Genomic DNA, 20,456 nt, shown 5'->3' with positions numbered 1-20,456 from the left:
GACTATTTAAGAGAGTGCAGTTGAAGGACCCTCTCTCTCTCAATGTCTCTCTTTTACGCTCCGCCATCTTGTGTATAAATGATTTATTTTCTCTGGGAAAAACTGATTATTCACTTTAATTGCAGTTTCACCCCGAACTTAAATGTTATTTTGAAGGGGAGGAAAAGAAAAGGATATTTTTCTAGTTCGCTTTTTAGGGTTGCTGGTCACTTTCCTGTGGATTTTTTGAATGGAGATGCCAAATTTGGCAGGTTTATTGAAAGAGTGGGTCTGTGAAGGGGGGGGGGGAGATTGAACAGACAAACCGGGGGTATACAATGCCTTCACCCAATTTTGTACTCGTATCTTTCGTCGAGAGCAAATAATCCAGGTAATGTCGAGTCCCATAAAGTAGAAGTCAAGAGAACAACGGAAATATTTTCTACCAACGGAATTTCGTATTAACTGACAAAACCGCGATTTTATTGTGACCAACGTTAAAAATATGGCTCTGCCATATATTTGGTGCATTCGCTAAACTTGTCATCATATTTAGTTTTCTGAAACTAATTTTTTCTCTGAGCGTTTTGTTGTTCGTGAACGTTGGATCCTTTGACTCACCTCGCTAGAGGAAAAATAGCGAGATCTAGAAAATATCTTATAATTATCGATAGCAGGAAGAGAAGTTATAAACAATTTATACATCCAGATCCAGGTACTGATTTAGAATAGGGCGGGTAATGAAGGCGTTTGCCACTCCCAAGAGCAGGCTGATATGGGAAAAAAAGTGATTTGTCTCATAAAACACGGGACGATCTTACGAACCTACACAATTAGTCGCCCCTCCCGACATATCGCCCTAGATGCCCGCCTGTCTAGGTCATCTTCTTCAAAATGGGCTCAAACTGACCGCGTGGAGCCATACCGAATTGAGCATAACTCGGTTAGCAGGAAAAGCTCAATATAATGCGGGCCATTTTGACAATAAATTGTACCACATTGTGCATCGTGCAAGAGGAGCAAGATCTACAAGGTGTCGGTACATTGAAGAAGTCATCTTGTTCGTACGTGCTGTACTAGGCCACTAAATAGGTTTCTGCTTGGTTTGCTGTGACATTGCACGGTCGGCCTGGACCCGGCTTCAAGTAGTTGGTCAGGAACGCAGTGGTAGTTATTGAAACACAAAAAGTGTTTAATGATTATGTCCGATTTCGTACTCCCGAGTAATTAATTGACTTCTCAATCAAACACCCCATTCAAGATTTATTCGAGGATTAGAATCATGAGTGGATTTTGAACATGTGTCAAATTCGCGATGAGGATGAGCTTCTGATGATAGGCGTAAATGATTCTCTGGAGTCGAGATAAGAGAAAGTTTAAGAAACCCCGATCCTACGATACAGCTTCTTGACTTGAAAAAAGTGATCGTATTACGCGAGTCGTATTATATACAGTGGCAATACTAAAAAAAAAAGCAAAGAAAACTTCAAAAAGATTTAGAAAAAAAAAAAAAGAAGGCTCTTGGTTTTTCGCTGTTAAACTCACCAGTAACTTATTTCACTTTGAACAAATCAACTTTTTTAAAAAGCGTCAATGCATCACTCACTTCACCAAATATAGAAAGAAAAATCTCGGAGCTGTTCACGCAGTCATTGACTTTCATCAGTTCAAGCACCAATTAACTCAATTAGGCTCAAGTTTTTCAACAATAATAAAAAGAAGAATCAAGTCAGCTCCGAAAATTCTACGCATTCGTGCTGACAACGTGCTTTTTTTTTGTTAACCATCTACAAAGAAGTCATTGAAATTTCCAATTGACTGATCGATTTCTGTAACGTGATCAAGAGTCTTCCTTAGGAATTTCGAACACGTGCTTCATACACAATCGTCCATTGTAACTGACGAGGGGGAAAAAATGGAGGAAGAACAACAATGAATTTACAAATGAACAATTTATTCAACTGAATAAAAAACAATTTAAAACAAAAAAAAAGGGAAGAGAAGGAATTAAGTGTAACAGTGCATATAAACCGCAAGAAGTCTTCTCCATACGCTGCCAAAGAATGCAGTGCTATACTCACAAATGTGGCAAACCCCCGTCACCATGAAAACGCTCCGTTTTCCTTTTCTTTTTTTCCAACTGAATCGAACAGATGTTTGAAGTGGTAGTTTTCTACTTCCTTCGGCCATTACAAAGATTACGTTTGTCTTTATGGCAGAACAACGGTCATAAACATCACGGGGTACGGCATGCGGTGGGTACGGATCCGGAAAGTGGTTGGGAAGGAATGAGAGAGAGTCGGACCCTAGCTATAAACCCGACTCCGATGCTCATTGGTCGGAGTCACATAGCAACCCTCCCATATTCTACCGTCTTCCATACTGTATGTGTGTCCCTCACGCTTCGTCTTCTTTCTACCGCGTTCTACAAGACCCTCGCGTTGTACGCTCTTTTTTTTTTTCAGGAGTTGGGGGGGGGGGGGCTTCGTATTTTTATGCCGGCAGTAAAATGACATTACGTTCTTCTGGACCTTTCATAAAAGCCTTGTGATTTACTAGTAACGGCGTCACTCTTGAATATTGGATCCTTCTTTCCCCCCTCTTCTTTTTTTTTTATTCTTTTTCTATTACATATAGAAAACTCGAATTCACCCTCCCTCAGAAAACTATCATATTTTTTTCTCCTCCCTCTCAGTCAAATTTCTTGCATCTTTTCCTCTTTCTCCTTACAGCTCCATTTTGTGCATTTATACAAAATATCTGCAGATATGTATGCATTATATCTCCCACCGTATTTTTATGCTTCTCCAAGTAATATAAAAGAGGAGGAGAAGGTCTCTCCCACATCTCCGTTCCTTTATTTATTTGGTACCTAAAGAGGAGCAGTTGGAGGAGAAGAAAGACATCCACAATCTTCGTCTCTCCCTTGCTTCTATCATATACTCCATATATTGCTTTCCTTTTATTATCGTTATTACTACTATTGTTATTTGTGGTGGTTCTTTTTTTCCCCCCTTGAATGTTTCCAAGTTTAAATATGAAAGTTTGTGGTATGAATAAATATAAGCAAGATAAATGATTCTCCTATGTTTTTGAATCTGCATATACACGTAATTGTCAGAGATTACTACTATTATAACATTGTTTCTATGTCTATTTTCGTTTGAAGTGACTGGAATCAATGTTCAACTCGGTGCAAAAAAAAAAAACTGACTGAATGCTAAAATGAACAGCTTCAAAATTTGATAAAATTTTTGGAAGATGAGATACTGAAGATATTTTTATTTTACACAATGTGCACAACCAACATTAGCTTTAGTCAACTAAAAACACAGCCTATGTGGCTCAATCCTGTTGAGTTCGTAGGTGTCCCCTTCCATTTGTGATTTTGTCAGCTCATTTTTGTGTGTGATACCAGCAAATAAACCCCAAAATTGATGCTCAGAGTCCTGCACGCACAAGAAAGTGTGAAAATATATACATATATAATTTTTTTATTCATTTTTCTACCAGCTGAAACTTTCATTTTACATGCAATGATTTAAAAACATTCAGAAAGAAGAGTGGAGGTACATCTTTCTTCCAAACCGAGCACAACTCCGATCTACCACCATGGGCAATTTACTTCCGATTGAGTTGTGCCGAAAGTGCAAGTGTATGCACCTAACAGTCCGGAGAAACTGGAGAAACCGCGACGCACCCAGGTTCTGGCGCATGAAGCAACGTAATCACTTCGGCCCGCAGAGGGACCAGGGCATCTCCGGCGAAGCCAAAATTTATTGAACCAAAATTTATAGAAGGGCGCATGAAAAGTCTGGCCGGAGAGCCCGCAAAAGATCCCTAGGGGCCCTGTTCCAGAATGTGGGGGGCCATGTCCATATCATGGAAAATGGAGCATTATTATTTTAGAAATGTTTGTACTTTGCTTTGTGAACAAAAATTCATGCGTGCGGGGGATTGCGGGATTCAGAATTGAGAAATATTCTGTGCGGTCCGAAAAATCAGTGACAACTGGCTCAGGCAAATTCATCTGATCTCTTGAATCTGATTTTAATGATGTAGCTTAATTGAAGTTCGATCGTGAGCACGAAATCATTGAGAACTCATGCGCTCCATTGAGCTCCACGTCTTTCGCGAGCAACAGGTTGAAGATACAACAGGTCTGGCTTGGAGACTTGCTTTTGCGGGCACATGGAAAGTCATAAAAACATTTTTTAACGTGCTTGGACACAATGACACCAGCTCTTAACAGATTAATTCGGCATCTTAACGCAAAGGCTTATTCAGAGACGTCACGGGGATTGAGGCGCAGAAGGGGGGGGGGAAGTTGAGGCCGTTATAATGGGCTCTGGTGCTATGATTTATTTCCAAGAGTAAATATGTAATTTGTAGGCTGCTAGCTCCAGCTTGTTAGTAGGGACCCAGAGATTGAACATGTAGTGATGCTCGGAAATGCTGACGAGACTGCAAATAAGAGAATCAAATTTGATTTCGTTTTTTCAGAAACAATTGTGTATTGAAACGTCGAATTTTAACTCTTATTTTAAAAAAATCTATAATTTGATTCCCTCCCCAAAAAGTCAATCGAAATTTTTAGGAATACTTCCATGTATGGCCCCTACAAGGGCGGGATAAATACAATCCCTTTTTTTTTGTTTTTTCTTGCTATAAATTGACTATAGATGGCCCCGTGAAAAGTCTGGCTTGGAGCCCCGATAAAGATCCCAGCATAGGCTGAGAGACTGGGGTGCCGGAAGGGGGCGCCTTCTGCAGTGCCGTCTTAACGCATGGGGCCACCCGGGCACGGCCCGGGGGCCTCAAGAGAAGAGGGGGAGCCTTACAAATGATATTTGGTTGAAATTTCCTAGAATTTACCCGGTAGGGCCACAAAAAAACCACTAGGCCAGGGGGCCCGTGATGCTCTTAAGACGGCCCTGGCCTTCTGGTGATTCACCGGTGGGCGCCGCCCGGCACCACCCCCCCCTCCCCAGCACGACCTAACCCACACGGGTAAAAGGCTTACATCCCGGAAGGGACAGAGCCTGGGTCATGCCTGGTTTGACAGCATAGGCGGAGATAGACTTTGAAGTCGGGGGGGGGGCACGATTATGATGATGATGTCAATTCATATATACACATATACATGAATACACATATATAAAATTCAGAAAAGAAAAGAATAGAAAAAAAATTATAGATTTGAGGAGAAAGATTTTATTTTAGAGATCTTTGGGACTTTTCTCTTCTCTTACTCTCTCTTTGTTATCTCTTTTTATTAACGGCCCCGCGTTCAGTCAATTACTGTATCAAAATAACAGAAACAATAAAACTAACAGGACGTCGGGAGAATTTAATCTGAAGTAGAACTTGTGCTGCCATCTATTGAGTTGCGGTGAAAGTGGCGCAATAACTTGGGAATTCGTTACGTAAAACATGCGGAACATGATCAATTTTCGTTACGGTTCTCAAACTACAATCAGAGCTGGACTTTAGGAGGTGCAGGGGGCGCGGCCGCATTGGGCCGCTAAATATTAGGGGCCCGCAAAACGGGATAAAAATGATTTGAGTACGCTTTTACTTTAATAAATGACTTCAATTTATATTCTGACTTAACAAAAAACAATTGCTTAAAATATTCAGACATCTAAGACCCAAGAAATACTAACCCCCCCCCCCCCGGCAAATTCATCTAAGGTCGAGATTACACTACAAAAGTTTTCTAAAAGTTCTTTTATAAAATTTGAAAAATTTAACCAATAAGATTATGGGTTGCATTTGCTCGAAAGTAACCTATCAGTTTATTGGCTGGATTTTTCAAGTTTTATAAAAGGGATTTTATCAAACTTATACAGTGTAATATCCCGGCCTAAGAACTAAAATTCAGGCATTGCATGCTCTGGCCTAGGGTTTTACAGCACTGGTTTTAGAGGACCGCAAATCTGTTTTTGCACCAGGCCGAAAATTACTTAAGCCCATACATCCATCATTCTGATTCTCAAAATGAATTTGAATCAAATACAGTGAAGCTTGTCTAAGGCCGGGATTACACTATAAAAGTTTGATAAAAGATCTTTTATAAAACTTGAAAAATACAATCAATAAGTGCATCGGTTATACTCGAGCAAATGCAACCGGTTATCTTATTGGTTGGATTTTTCGGTTATATTATTTCAGTCCCTTGACGGTTCCGTCTGGTATAGGTTTCACTGTTATAACTATTATATTGTATTGTGAAGGAGGCTGCAATTATTGATTTTTGAAAAATTCGTCATGAATATATTTAGTGAATAGTTTTTTCAATGATAGTGAAATATGTTTCCCAACTTTCACAATATTCATATTTGAGTGTTTCTTTTTTCCTGTTCTCTTGCAGGCCTGTCTCGGCATACGCACTCTTCTTCAGAGATACGCAAGCAGCTATTAAAGGGCAGAATCCAAACGCTAGTTTCGGTGAAGTATCAAAGATCGTTGCTTCCATGTGGGACGGACTAGATATTGATCACAAGAATGTAAGCATAATTATTTTAAAATATAAATGCGGCATCAAGTTTTTGGGATCCCAAATCTCTATAACATCCCGTTATTATGCCTTCTAAAAGCCGTTGAAGCGTCAGAATTTTTGCGTATCCATAGATTTCTCGTTTAAAAATGTTCTCAAACGATAGACTCTCGGTTAGGCCGGTATTACCCTATAAAAGTTGGATAAAATCCCTTTTATAAAACTTAAAAAATTCAACCAATGAAGCTCATGGGTTACATTCGAGCAAATGCAACCGATAATCATATTGGTTGAATTTCTCAAGTTTTATAAAAGGACTTTTAGAAAACTTAGATAGTGTAATCCCGGCCTTATTGACGTAGAGCAGGGATTTACAACGTAACGTTTCTCGCGGAACCCTTCATAGTTATAAGGCTGTTTCACGGAACCCTATATGATGATGAGTTTGTTTTATACGTTACTCAAACAAATATTTGCATATTTATCCAAAAAAATGAATATCCCTACTGCTGTTTCAAAAACATCATAGCCCAAGGGCAAAATGAAAAAAAGACCTAGGCACCAACTCCAATAAACATATTTATTGTCGTAAATTATGCGCCAGATCTTATCTTTGGCAGCCCGTATGAAATGAGTACCCCGCACGGCCCTCCCAAGGGGAGGGGCTGACAGGGTTCCAGTCTGGAGGACCGAAATGATTTTCTCTCTCTCTATCTATGTCTCTCTCATAATTTTTTGTGTTTCACTCTACAAATTCATAATAGATGGGCCTGCCCACGATCTCAGCCTAGGGTTCCTACTACAGAATGTGGTGGCCATGGGTGTCCCGTAAAGTACACGTAAATTCTTTAATTCAAGAATCCTCGCTTCTAGTGAATAAAAAATTTCCAAAAAAAAAAAAAAAACTCAAGAGGTACAACCATCAACCCCACAGAAGAAAAGCTCCCGTACTAGAAATACGACACATTCTTCATGTGAAATAATCATGTTAATCATTGAATCATAGGGTGTTCATCCAAGTAGTCGGTTAACATTTTCCTAATATGAAATCAAGCATACATCTTCAATGGTTCAAGTGAGCACCATCACCTTCCCTTCTCCCCTCATGGGTAGGCCTTGTAGGGCTCTAGCACGGGGACCCGGGAAAAATCTTATTATTTTTGTTTTGTTTTGTGTTTTTACTATAAATTCATAGTTGTTGCCCTGTCTCTTCGGTGTCTAAAAAATTCATGTTTCTGTGTGCAATATTAACGGAGGTATTCGAATTCACAAATCGGGGAAAAGTTGGGAAACAATAACATAAACGGAGGACGGAAGCGGTGTCCGCAAGCTTTTTTGCTGTTTCATCCCTACTTTTCTTCGATTTTCGAATTCAAGTATTCGGGGCAACAACTTTTAAATTGGACTTTTGAGGACAGGATTTCCATATAAACATTTATATTTTTTATTTTTCGGCACACTGTATTTTCCCTCTTGAAACTGATACAGGGAAATGTTTTAAACGCATTTTGAGCATTTTTCAAATTGGAATCGTACCTCTTCGACGAATTATTCATCAGATAAGGGCTGCACCAGCAATTGCAGGACTCCCCCATACATTATATTACCTGCAAAACATCATTGAACTGGAACTACTGATGTCACCTATCAAAAAATAAAAACTATATATATACTGTTGTACTTTTTCGATTGAAATTGATGACTGTTTTTTGATTAGTGTGCCGCATCACAAAATTCAGTACAGAAAAATATTAAATATACTTTTTAAGCAATAATAACTTAAAGTTTAATAATAAGTTAAACTGTCAAGTTTGCATCTTTCTCGGCGTTCAAAATTGTAGTGACGGAGAATATCAAGGGCGTAGCGATGGGGAGGGGGGACTTGGGGGTCTGGTCCCCCCCCGAAATGCCAGAAAATGACCGAAAAAAGGGAAAAAGATGGCCAAATCCATTGTTCTGTCACTTTGGTCCCCCCCCCCGAACGAAATTTCTGGCTACGCCCCTGGAGAATATAGACCAAGTTTGATTAGGTTATATATTTTTGATAGGTGGCAGCAGTAGTTCAGTGATGTTCCCTACATATAATACGTATACAGGATGATTACACAATTCCTCTTGCCTCATTTTATTGGAAAACCGTTCATTCTACGGGCATACTTCCAATTAGAAAAAAAAAAAATCCAAAGAACGAGTAGAACTCAGATACGTCATTTATGTTGCAAGGGGTTCCATACATATCAAAATAAGCAAATTAACTTTATATAGGGACACCCAGCACTCAAAACCCAATTAAAAAGTTGTCTTCTCTACTGAAGCGGAAAAAAAAATACGTTTCTGAGTTCAATATTCGCAGAGATATTTGAAAATCCAAAAATTAGAGGAAAGTTGGGAAAAAACAGCATAAAAACTAACGGACAACGCTTCTTACTATTTTTATGCTGTCTTTCAATCTTCCAGTTTTTTTTCCACACACACACAGACAGTCGTTAAAATTCATAATAAAGAACAGCTTTAAAGATTATTAATAACAAGTTTTCTTCTTTGAAAGCTTTCTAGGTTCAGGGCTTTCTAAGGGTTCCATGGCGTTTGATTATGCGGACCCCCCCCCCCTAAAACAAAAGCTGTCACTGAACCCCATGGTTCCGCAGAACACCAGTTGGAAACCCATGACGTAGAGAACAGTCATACTGAGGCATTTGCTTTGTGCCATCCATGTTTCACTCTAAATATTAAGAGAAAATATTTAAATTGAATTTCTAATTTGAATGAAACATGTCTTTACTGAATATAGCCTGGCTATAAAACCTCATTAACCTTCATAGGGCAAAAAATTTAAATCACTGATTTGAATCCCTCCACATTATTTTTGTCTTATATGTAAGGTATGTAGGGTCGTAATATACTGTAGAAATTTTATGAAAATCATCGATATTATGCAAATTATGGGGGTGAGAAATTATTATCCCACAGTCCATTTAGCGCAAAATTCTGCATCCAGTGAGCGATTGGATGATTATTTCCAATTTATAACTATACGGAAAAGTAAAGTTGAGGTTACAAAATTTCATTTCAAATCGAAGTGATGTATAAAATTACTTTTTACTGTTTGGTGTATGAAATATGAACAAAATTAAATGAAAGAAGAAATGTAAGAAATTGCACGCACAGAAGGAAATATAAAAAAAATTTGAATGCACAAAGAAATGTACGCAATTGAATACACAACGAATTAATAAATACCAGACTTAGGAGCTGTGAAAAAAAGCAGAACAAAAACTTTAAACATATTATATCTCTTACAATTCATATTTTCTTTGCGCTACTAAACCACACATGAACCTCGTCCATATTCCTCTGCAGAATTTCTGACGAATTGGTACATGTTAGGATGTGCACGTCCGAGTTGTGAACCTAACGTGAAGCTTGTTTCTGTGTAATGCTTGTTATAGTGCAGCCATCTACCACATATTTTTCGAACTATGTGTGATGTTTGAAGATTTTGTCGTTGTAGTCCTGTTGCTGTCTGCGGTTAAATCAACTCGCATTCGCGCTTCGAAGATGAGAACCACAGAAAACCAACTTCAGCCGACCACCACTGCGGCGATGGTCGGATTCGAACCCGGGACCTCGCGATGCGAGTCCGTCGCCCTGTGACCACTCGACCACCACAGTGGCTTGTCCTGTGTGCTACTATTACTACTAAACCCAGACATGCACCTCGTCCATATTCCGGAACCTCTAACGAATTGGTACATGCGGGAATGTGCGTGTACGTGTAGTGAAACCTGATGTGAAGTTTGTTTCTGTGTAATGCTTGTTATGTGTAGTGCTGCTATTTGCCACCAGTTTTTCGAACTATGAGTGAAGTGTAATGATTGAATAATTAATCGTTGTAGGCCTGTTGCTCTCTGTGGCGAGACTTTTTAATGGGGAGATCGGCTCGCATTTGCGACTCGAAGTTGGGAACCACGGGAAACCAACTTCAGCCGACCACCACTGCGATGACGGTGGGGTTCGAACCCGGATCCTCGCGACGCGAGTCCGTCATTATGACCACTCAACCACCGCAGCGGCTATGTCCTGTGTGCTGCAGAATGCCCAGTGGTCCTAGGTTCAAACACAGGGAAGAATAGTGATATTTTCCCTAAATAGCTTGAGGCGACCGCTGATAGATGGCGCTTCCATTTCCAACCCGATTCCTTAATGGCAGTAAATTTCAGTATAGCGATATAGCCAGGTTTAGTGAAGTTAATTAAAATTAATTATATGAAAAAAAATGTTTAAAATGGCTGATCTGTGAGAAAGACATTCATAGTCGAATTATCATTAATATAAGTTACCAAAACCCTTGATAAACTCGAAACATATACAAATATTTACTCTGCCACAAATTACAAAATTTTACCAATCTTTTACAACATAAGTTTACAACATCTTTTACAGTATAATTTCCATTCTGAGAAAGGTCATATGTTTATGTACATGAAAACCCCCAACAAAGCCATCAGAACCATTTAGTGTGACTTTTGAGCATTTGATAAACATATTAAAATCAATAAATAAAAACAAATAAAATAGAGTGAAAGGTTATATACAAATGGTAATTAGAATTTGCGGAACATTAATACACCCTAACCCCCCCCCCTCCCCCATACAATCAGAATCATTTGATTTTACTTCTGCACCTCTGACAACCATATTAGATTTAGAAAAAAACAAAAAAACTATGCTGATAGGTACGGCAACTCGAAACGATCAAAATTATGTAAAACAAATACCGTCTATGTTCGGGGAAAACGGGTACATATATGTTCTCTCTTCTTTGTATGACGTTGTCTTCGGCAGCGAAATATTCATTAACGAAACAAAATCAGATTTTTAAAGTCTGGAAATTGGCACGTATGTATCCGGCTACAACATTAAATCTTATTTGATTCTCAGTACGAGGTTCTCTTATGAAAATATCCGCGATCCAACCAATCATGAATTCAATATTATTTTCCCAGCAAATATTCACGATCGATACAGTCTACGAGTTACATGTGACTTTTTTTTTTAATAAAATTTTCTAAATATTTATATTCGGTATATATATATATATATATATATATATATATATATATATATAATACAAATTATTCCCAGAATTAAATTTTACTCTTTAAATGCAAATATCAAATGTAATCCTCATCTAGCAACGGATATTCGCGACCAGAGAGACGGAGAGAGAGAGAGAGAGTAAAAATTTTTAAAACTCGCGTCGTCCTCTTTCTCTTTTCCCTTTAATTATTCGGTGCCTTCGGCTGATTGCTTTCCGCTAATTGACTCATTAATTCGCTCACTTGGCCCCAGTAATTTTCGCGCCGGTGCCAAACGTCAAACAAGCAATCGGTCGAAAAACTAATTAAGTATTTTAAGTGAACTGGACGGGAAAAGAGAGGTTGCGCGCAAGCGAGAGAGAGAGAGAGAGAGAGAGAGGAGTTTTAAAACAAGAGCAAAGTGAGCTAAAAATAAATCGCTCGAATGGAAAATTTTTCAAAAACATATAAAATTTTAAAAGCGAATAAAAAAAATCAATAATAATAATAATATAAATGGAAAAGACGTGGAGATGGAAGGGTTGGGGATGGGTGAACGATCTTTTCTCTTGGAAATGATTTCGAATTTCACGGTGAATCGAAGTAAAATTTTCCATCCCTCCGACTTAATTTCAAAAACCTTATACCGTACACTTAAAATAATTAGTTTTCGGGTTATGGAAATTTTTGGTGAAAAATTCCTCCGATTCCTCCTCCACTTATTCGAACCCTTTGTGTTAATTCTAGTTTGTGTGTGTGTATATATATACATATATTGGTGTTCCCTTAAAACATACAAGAGAGCTAAAACTCCCAACGGTGACGTTAGTTCTTACATCGTAAATTATGTCTTTTGTTTGTACAGAGAGAGAGAGACGCAATCGCTTTTGTGGGATTCAGAATTCAAAGGAATCTTTTGTTATTAGAAAAATTTCGCGTTTTAATATATATATATATATATGGATTCTATTTTTTTTCTTGTCAATTTGGAAATTTGAAACTTTAAGTTTCTCTGAGAATTTTAAAAGCGCTTATTATCTTTCAAAGAAAGAGAAGAGGGGAAGAGAAATGTATAAATGGGGAGGAAATGAAAGAGGTTTGTGTCTTCACAGAAAATCTCTTTCTCTCGGTGTGTCTTGTTTAAATTGCAGAGAGAAATGATGATTAGTTTTATTGTACCTCATTATATTAGTTTGTGAGTGAGAGCGAAACAAGCGCAAACAAGATGAGACGTATAAAAGACGGTAAACAAACCAGATTTTCCTACCAGAAAATACGGAGACGAGACTGTGCGTTATTATACGCGCGAGTGTGTGTGTGTGAATCCCTGATAGGCTGGAGTTGTGCCGTGAGAGTTGCTAGGTTGGCGACTTTGTCCCCTTTTTTGGTGGTTTTCTTCATCCGTTGTTCATCCTATAGCATCCTATCGATTCTATTTTAGAATAGATGAATATCATTAAAATCGAATTTCCTCAACCATCACGGGCGGAGATAATTGCCCCCCCCCCCATCATCAATGGTGAAGTCGACTTATCTAATGCATATATGTATAGATGAATTGCCATCATCATCATCATGCCCCCTCCAACAATAATGACCGTGTCCCCCCAGAATTCCAAGTCTATCTCCGCCTATGCCAACCATATCAAGTTAGATCGTGCGAGTGGAACTCTCTAAGGTCTCAGAGATGCCAATACATCATTTATGGAAAGGATTGAAGCAATTATATTAAACGGTAAAACTGTCTAAATCAGTGGTGCTTAAACTTTTGTTGCCAGCGGCTCCCTTGTCCAGTTCATGGTTCGCCTGCGGCTCTCCGGAATGAAAGTTTAAATAGTCGCTGAAAGCAATATTTCTTGCTCGCCGCGGTGCTGTTGAGAAAATCTGGCGACGTCCCTAGGAGCCACGGTGCACACTTTGAGAAACACTTATCTAAGTCGACCACGCAAGACATATTCTGCTCCGCTGGCTAAAATAAATATCAGGGTTGTAGCAAGAAATATCTCTTGACTGAAACAACTGGTATTTCGGAGAGTTGACCGAAGTGTTTGAACAATAGACTTGATCATGTTGCAATGATGCAAGTCTCAAGAGAGAAACAGGCTTACAACGGTCATTACACTCCACTCACTATGAGTTGAGAAAAAAACTCATAGTTTAAAAAAATTGATTGCAGATGGCAGCGCTACACATAACAAACATTACATAGAAACAAACTTCACGGAAGGTTCACTATACGTACACACACATTCCAACATGCACCATTTCGTTAGAAGTTGCGCAGAGGAATATGGCCGCTGTGGTGGTCGAGTGGTTATAGTGACGCACTCGCGATGCGAGGATCCGGGTTCGAACCCCACAGTGGTAGTCGGCTGAAGTTGGTTTTCTGTGGTTCCCAACTTCAAGGCGCGAATGCAAGCCGATCTCCTCGTTAAAAAGTCTCGCCACAGAGAGCAACAGGCCTACAACGTTACAAATATTCAATCATTACACTTCACTCACAATTTGAAGTATAGATGGCAGCACTGAAATATCATACACAACACTAGCTACACACTCAGACTGTTAGGTGTACACACTCACTTTGTTCCAGACTCTGCCACGAAGCTGGGCTGGAAGAGATCTCGGCAACGGGGTAAGTCCGGTGGCAGACACCCTGGCGTTCATTCATTCATTCGCAGAGGAATATGGGCGAGATTCACGTCTGGTTTAGTAGTTTGTGCTTTTTGTCGCACCACGGTGATTTTCTGCACACGAGGGATAATTAGACCGGGACCTACAATTTATTGCCGATTCCGAACGGCAGGCTTGTTTTTTCATACTCATCGAGAGGTTGGTGCACTAACCCTTCGGTGGGGGACTCCCTGCAGTAGCAATTTGTTCTGCGATCATATGTCGCCGTTTCTGTTGTACCCCTGTGTCAGGAAAGTTTTCTGACAAGGACGAACCGGGTATCGAACTCGCGACACCCCTAATCATTCTTGTTTTTTTCGGATGCATGAAATCTAATTTTTTATACGGTCCTCCTGTCTTCTGAGTTCCAATCAAGAAGTTGTTGTCCTGTCTCTTCAGCGCAAATTCAAAAAAAAATTCTATCTGGTAATAGCATTATTCGCACTGAAAATCTGATACATCTGAATTCGAAATTTTTTTTATTAAAATATCTCAGCTGATATTAGCACTTAGAGACATGGAACTTTTTTGTTGTGCTCAGGAGAGACAGCGCAACGTGTATTGCAGGTATCTTAGTAAGTGTAAGACCCTTAGTAAAATAAATGACATTTATAGATGATATGGACACGTTATTTGGTTCTTTTTTAATTGGAAAGTATGTTGGGTGTGGTAGCCGAGATCTAAGTACCAAAGGATGTTTCGATACTCGGTTCTTCCTTGTCAGAAACTCTCCTGACGCAGGGGTACAACAGAAATGGTGACATGACCACAGAAAAATATTATTACTGAAGGGAGTCCTACACCGAGGGGTTAGCGCACAAACCTCTTCGTTTGTATAAAAAAACGCTGCCGTTCGGAATCGGCAATGAATTGTAGGTCCCGGCAGGGACGTCTAAAGAGCTTCATTGGCCCCCGGGCCATGTGATTTTTCTGAGGCCTACATGGCAAAATCTTAAAAAATTCAACTGCTTCTCATTTTTCCGAGGCCCCTCTTCTCTGGAGGCCCGGGTGGGCCCATACGTTAAGACAACACTGGGTCCCGGTCGAATTAGCCCTCGTGTGCATAAAATTACCGTGGCGCGGCAGAAATGATCAAATTGAAAGTATGTTTCTACAGCCAACGGTTTACGAGTTATTTTAGACACAAAGGACTTTTCACCCTGTATAAACACGGTGAAAGAGTTTCAAAAGTCATTCTCTCACATTTCGGGGGAGGTAGTGGAACGTCACGTCCCCTTCTCGCTATAACATTGATAGAAATATGTAGATGATAATAAAAATTCAGATTTCATATCGTGAAGTCGGCTCTTGGAATCTCTTCTGAAATTCTCAATCTAGATTGTGAAATATTCGTTTCGGGAAAACTTATATTTCAAGAAATCTACACAGTATGATTTCCAAATTACAAAAAAAAAAAGCTTTCAAATCTCAAGCTTCCATCACGTTAGAATGCCACTACTGCAAAAACTATCGCCAAGAAGCCAAACCCCGGACAGCAACCCTAATAAAACCCCATTCCCCTGAAAACTCAGTTTCGATCTGTGTTCCCGTTTTCCATCTCCTTTATTAGAATTCTTCCTTGCTATGTCAATATAATTAAAGCAAGTTGAAAATAAATTATTAGATATTAATTTAAACAGTTCGTTTCTCGCCGAACGTTAAGTCCGGAATTATTCATCAGTTGTAATTTACGACGGAGACATACACACACACACACACATATGTGTGTATATTTATACACATGCACGGGGAAAGACACGGGAAAGGGGGGTAACAATCTTTATTAGATTTACGCGCCAGAGCTAATTTCTATCGAGGTCGAGAAATTACTTCGCCAAATTACAAGATGTAATAGTTTATAGCGAGAAGGGTGGATAGGAAAAGATTTTTGCCTCCCTCTTTTCACATACAGGAGATGTTACCTTTTGTGCACAGGAAAAAGAGAGACTCCATGTTTTCGCGTGATGTTGTTTCAATGTTATAACGTCTTGATCGTCTCTGTTCTCATCAAAGATATTCAATTATTGAAATGATTTTTCTCTCTCGCTCTCATTCTCCTTCTCCTTTAATTATTTATAAAGAAATTCTATCCCGTCTTTTGTCTCCGTGTTTCCAAGGAATCGTTCGATTCTCTCCTCTTCCAGGGAAAAGTTTCAGCTACATTAACATTAATTAATTATTTATTGTTATTAGTTTTATAATGATGTCGCCGAAATATCGTTTTGATTCGTGTGCCTGTCTCTTTCCTCTTAAAAATGAACGGGTTATTATCGGTGAATGATGGTGATAAATGATGATGGTGATTGGAGTTTTATTCCGACGTGGATACGCTTTTGAATTAGATATAATATTTTGTTACCTTTTTAATATGAACTATTGGTCTCGGTAATGAATTAAATTGATATTTTAAACCGAATACTCAGTCGAACGATATTTATTAATACTAACAAAAGGGGTTTTTTTTCCGTGACATGACAGGGTTTGGTGAAGAGTATGTGAGAAAACATTCCACAGTTTTTATCTGAAATTAGTGAAGTATGAGAAATTGAGCTGTGATGGTTTCGGTCTTGGATATTTATAATTGGAGGAAAGATGAAAATTTTAATTTCATGTGTCTTCATACCTTTTAACATAGTAAAAAACTTTGCTTTAGTAGAAATATATCATTAAAAATACTACTTAACCCTTGATTTATTTCAAATTTTTATGCCAGTGTAAAGTTTTCTACATCTCTGATACTTGATTTTTCACAAATTTTCAAAATAATGCATTAAAAACAGCTTGCGCGCATTATAAAGTTGCATTACATCAATGTAATTGAATAAAAATTGATTCAAAATATATAAAGGAAATCAGCTCCTGAAAGACTGAGATTTCATTGACTCTCGGTCTATTCAAAATTAAATTCTAAACTGAAATTTTTTAAATTTAATTTAAGTACTAGACTGAGTCAATAAAATCTCAATCTTTTGCTTTATTTCACGAACTGATCAGTTTCCTTTATATATTTTGAATCAATATTTTTATTCAATTACATTGATGTAATGCTATGTTATACGTAATGCGCGCAAGCTGTTTTTGATGCATTATTTTGAATTATTTTGAAAAAATCAAGTATTAGAGAGGTGTATAAAACTTTATTGTTGACATAAGATATATAGCATATATAATCAAAAATATCCGTAAAATATTGAAGTAAATCAATGGGGTTTAGGAGTATTTTTAATGATATTTCTATATACTGCAGCATAGTTTTCATCTTGTTAAAAGGCATGGGACCCCTTAAAACGGCTCTTAAAAAAATTTTACATGTTATAAAATTTGTGCGTTTCTTTAAAATCTAAAGAAATTTACCGTGTATTATTTGAAGAAGATTTCTATGAGATATTATAATGACTGAAGTTTTTGATTTTTGCGACTTTCATGCTTCATATCATTTTACTCTTCCCCCCCCCCCCTTTTTGTTCACGAGTTTTCAAGGAATCGCTCCAATTCTTCCTACTCCAGGAAAAGTTATAGGTTGTAAGATTTTCTGAAGATTCCAATTGCACTCTTGTACGGCAACTTATATTTTCATCAATTAAAATTTTGGTTATTCGTATTTCAGGTATACAAGAGGAAAACTGAGGCTGCCAAGAAAGAATATTTGAAGGCTCTAGCGGCTTACAGAGCTAGTCTCGTCTCGAAAGTAAGTAAATTTCTGATTTCAAATACTTTTCCTTTTTCAGACCCAGTACTAACAAACGTGGAATTGTTTTATTCTCACTATAGATATTCCTTTTTCAATCTCAAGGAGTTCAGCCCTGACTTCAACGATAAAACACGCATGATCCTTGAAGTCAGGGCTGAGTTTCTTGAGGTCAAAAAATGATATCTATGTCGAGAAAAAGCAACCCTCGCGTTTTTTACGTACAAGGTCTGAAAGAGACAATAAACAGAAGTGTTCTCTGGATATTCCGTTATAAGGTTTACGATCATATTTGCTGGACATGAAGCATTCAAATGAAATTTTATCATCATTGCAATAGAATTAAATGAGCTGTTTTTGTGTTCTACACAGGCTGCAAATGATCAGTCTGATAACATATACGGGAATAGTGCTCCCGGTCCTCCAGTTGTGACATCGTCTTCGCCGATGACTTCGTCGAACGGGCCGAGCCCACTTCAGAAAAAGTCACCGCTCCTGACTTCTCTTATGGAAGGCACGAGTCCGATCACAAGTCTGCACAACATGACGCAGCCTCAGCCATTGCTTCTTGGACAGGTACGGCACTTTGGATGAATGACATCTTTATTCTGAGTAATGTTAAGGGTGCAGTGCTTTTCTCTTTCATGTTTACCCAAATTCATACAGCCCAAGAGATCCAATCTTTGTTTTACAGACGTAACTTCTGGATCTCCCAATAAAGACGAATTCATTAATCAAGAATTTAAATATCATACAGACCTACCAACTCTCCGGTCGTAGGTTCCGGATTTTTTGCTCCTCCTCCGGCTCTCCGGATTTGTTAAAAATTTCTCCGGACTTTAGCAGAAAATTAGATTTGGAAGAAAATTTTTTTCGATTTCTTTTAGATATAATTTTTATGTTTATTTTCCCTGAGCTTTCACGATGCCGTGACATCAATGACTACGTCCCCGTTGGGGGAAACACCTATTGAGGGCAGCCGTAGTTCGAGAAATCTACCTATTCGGTTGAATACGTCACTTCCGTCGAGTAGCCATCAAAAAATGACTTAGTGATAGCATTTAAGCAAATTGGCAACGACGTGACTTTGTTTACTTTTTTAGTATTTATCCGGTTGCCGACATCCCTGCACTATTGCTATTGTATTCTATTAACAACCATACGGCAAACACAATAACAGATATATTTTGAAGTTTCTGTTTTTATTCTCTGATCGAATGTCTTCAAAAAGAAAATATACAAATGCTTTTGAGAGTTCTTATTCCCAGGATTATCCGTCACTGATAGCATCCACTGCCTTCCAATACGCCCCATCATACTTTTTATCACAGTTATTAAAGTTATGCTACTCGTATGTTTGATAACTTTATAACAATAGTTGATTATTCTCCCGAAATCTCCTACAGGGTAATATGGCGAGCATACCCCAACAACACATGATTCAACAAGGTCACGGCGGAGGCTCACCGCAAAATCAAATGCTGCACCAGATGTTATCACCCGGTGGTCACATGGTCCACATGATAGGGCAGCATCCTATGGCTGGGCATCCCGGTGGACAACAGCAACAGAGGCAACAACAACAGCAGCAGCAACAGAACATCCAGATGAACAACAACATGGCTTACACTACTAACATGATGCCTTCGGTAAGTGCCTAATTATATGAATAATTGAAAAACCGAAACATTACATAAATATTGAACTCGATTCATGCGTAATTTACAAAATTATGGTCTTCGGTATTTTAACGGGGCATTGTGCAAAAATAAAGTGGTCGGAATATTATATTTTTCTCAAAAAACAAAACAACGCTTCAAACGGATTAGGGTTACTATTCTTTTTTTGGATGAATTTATATTCATGTAGGATGCATATTGTAACTGTATATCACTTCGTGAATATTCATTCTCGCTTCTTGTAATGGCTGCTCATAAATATTCAGCATTATTATATTTCAACGACTTTCTTTTTTTTTTAATGAACCTAAAGCCGAATCAGATGGCAGGCCAGGCATCTCCGGGAAACATGATGTGTTCGCCGCCACCTCAGATGCAGAACTGCATTCTACGGAATCCGAACGATCAACAACAACAGCAACAACAGCAACCGACTCCTGACTGGGAAAGGGACTTCGTCAATAACGACTGCGTAGTTTCACACTGCAGGTCAGATTTACCATGTTTTTTCATCATTACACTTCATTTCCCCCCCCCCCTAAATATTTATTAAAAAATGAATAATAAATTCAGTGAGAAAGAGGAAAAAATAACTTCAGCTATTAAAAACCATATTTTGTGACCGGGGTTCTTTAACCAGATTTAAGGGTACCCTTGCGGTTCTTTGGAAAGATTTCATGTAGTTCGTGAACTTATATATCGGAACGATACTAAGTAGAAATACAAATTGGGCGAGAAATCTCAGACAGGTAAAAAAAATCAACATATAATTAACAAGCATGTCTAAGGAATGTATAACCAAGAATTTTATTTCAACTGTTCTTGAATCTGAGAAGCATTAATTGTGTAAAAAACATAGA

General features: G+C 38.4%; 1 protein-coding gene across 4 annotated transcripts in view; it reads left to right on the top strand.

Moving 5' to 3' along the window:
- Positions 1-20,456, top strand: part of LOC149078502 (uncharacterized) — a 234,537-nt gene that overhangs the window by 210,471 nt on the left and 3,610 nt on the right. For all 4 annotated transcript variants that reach the window (XM_089240613.1, XM_089240611.1, XM_089240612.1 and 1 more), the window contains 5 exons: positions 6,353-6,488; positions 17,837-17,917; positions 18,290-18,493; positions 19,324-19,566; positions 19,910-20,085. In XM_089240613.1, coding sequence (XP_089096739.1) covers positions 6,353-6,488; positions 17,837-17,917; positions 18,290-18,493; positions 19,324-19,566; positions 19,910-20,085 — 840 coding nt within the window. The remainder of the gene's footprint in view (positions 1-6,352; positions 6,489-17,836; positions 17,918-18,289; positions 18,494-19,323; positions 19,567-19,909; positions 20,086-20,456) is intronic.

This window comes from Pholcus phalangioides, unplaced genomic scaffold (genome assembly GCF_987345545.1).
Source record: "Pholcus phalangioides strain wild (caught in Gottingen) unplaced genomic scaffold, Ppha-v1.0 ptg000013l_1, whole genome shotgun sequence".
Lineage (NCBI taxonomy): Eukaryota > Metazoa > Arthropoda > Arachnida > Araneae > Pholcidae > Pholcus > Pholcus phalangioides.
The sequence above is the reverse complement of the archived record's forward strand: the minus strand, read 5'-3'. Positions and strand labels throughout refer to the sequence as shown.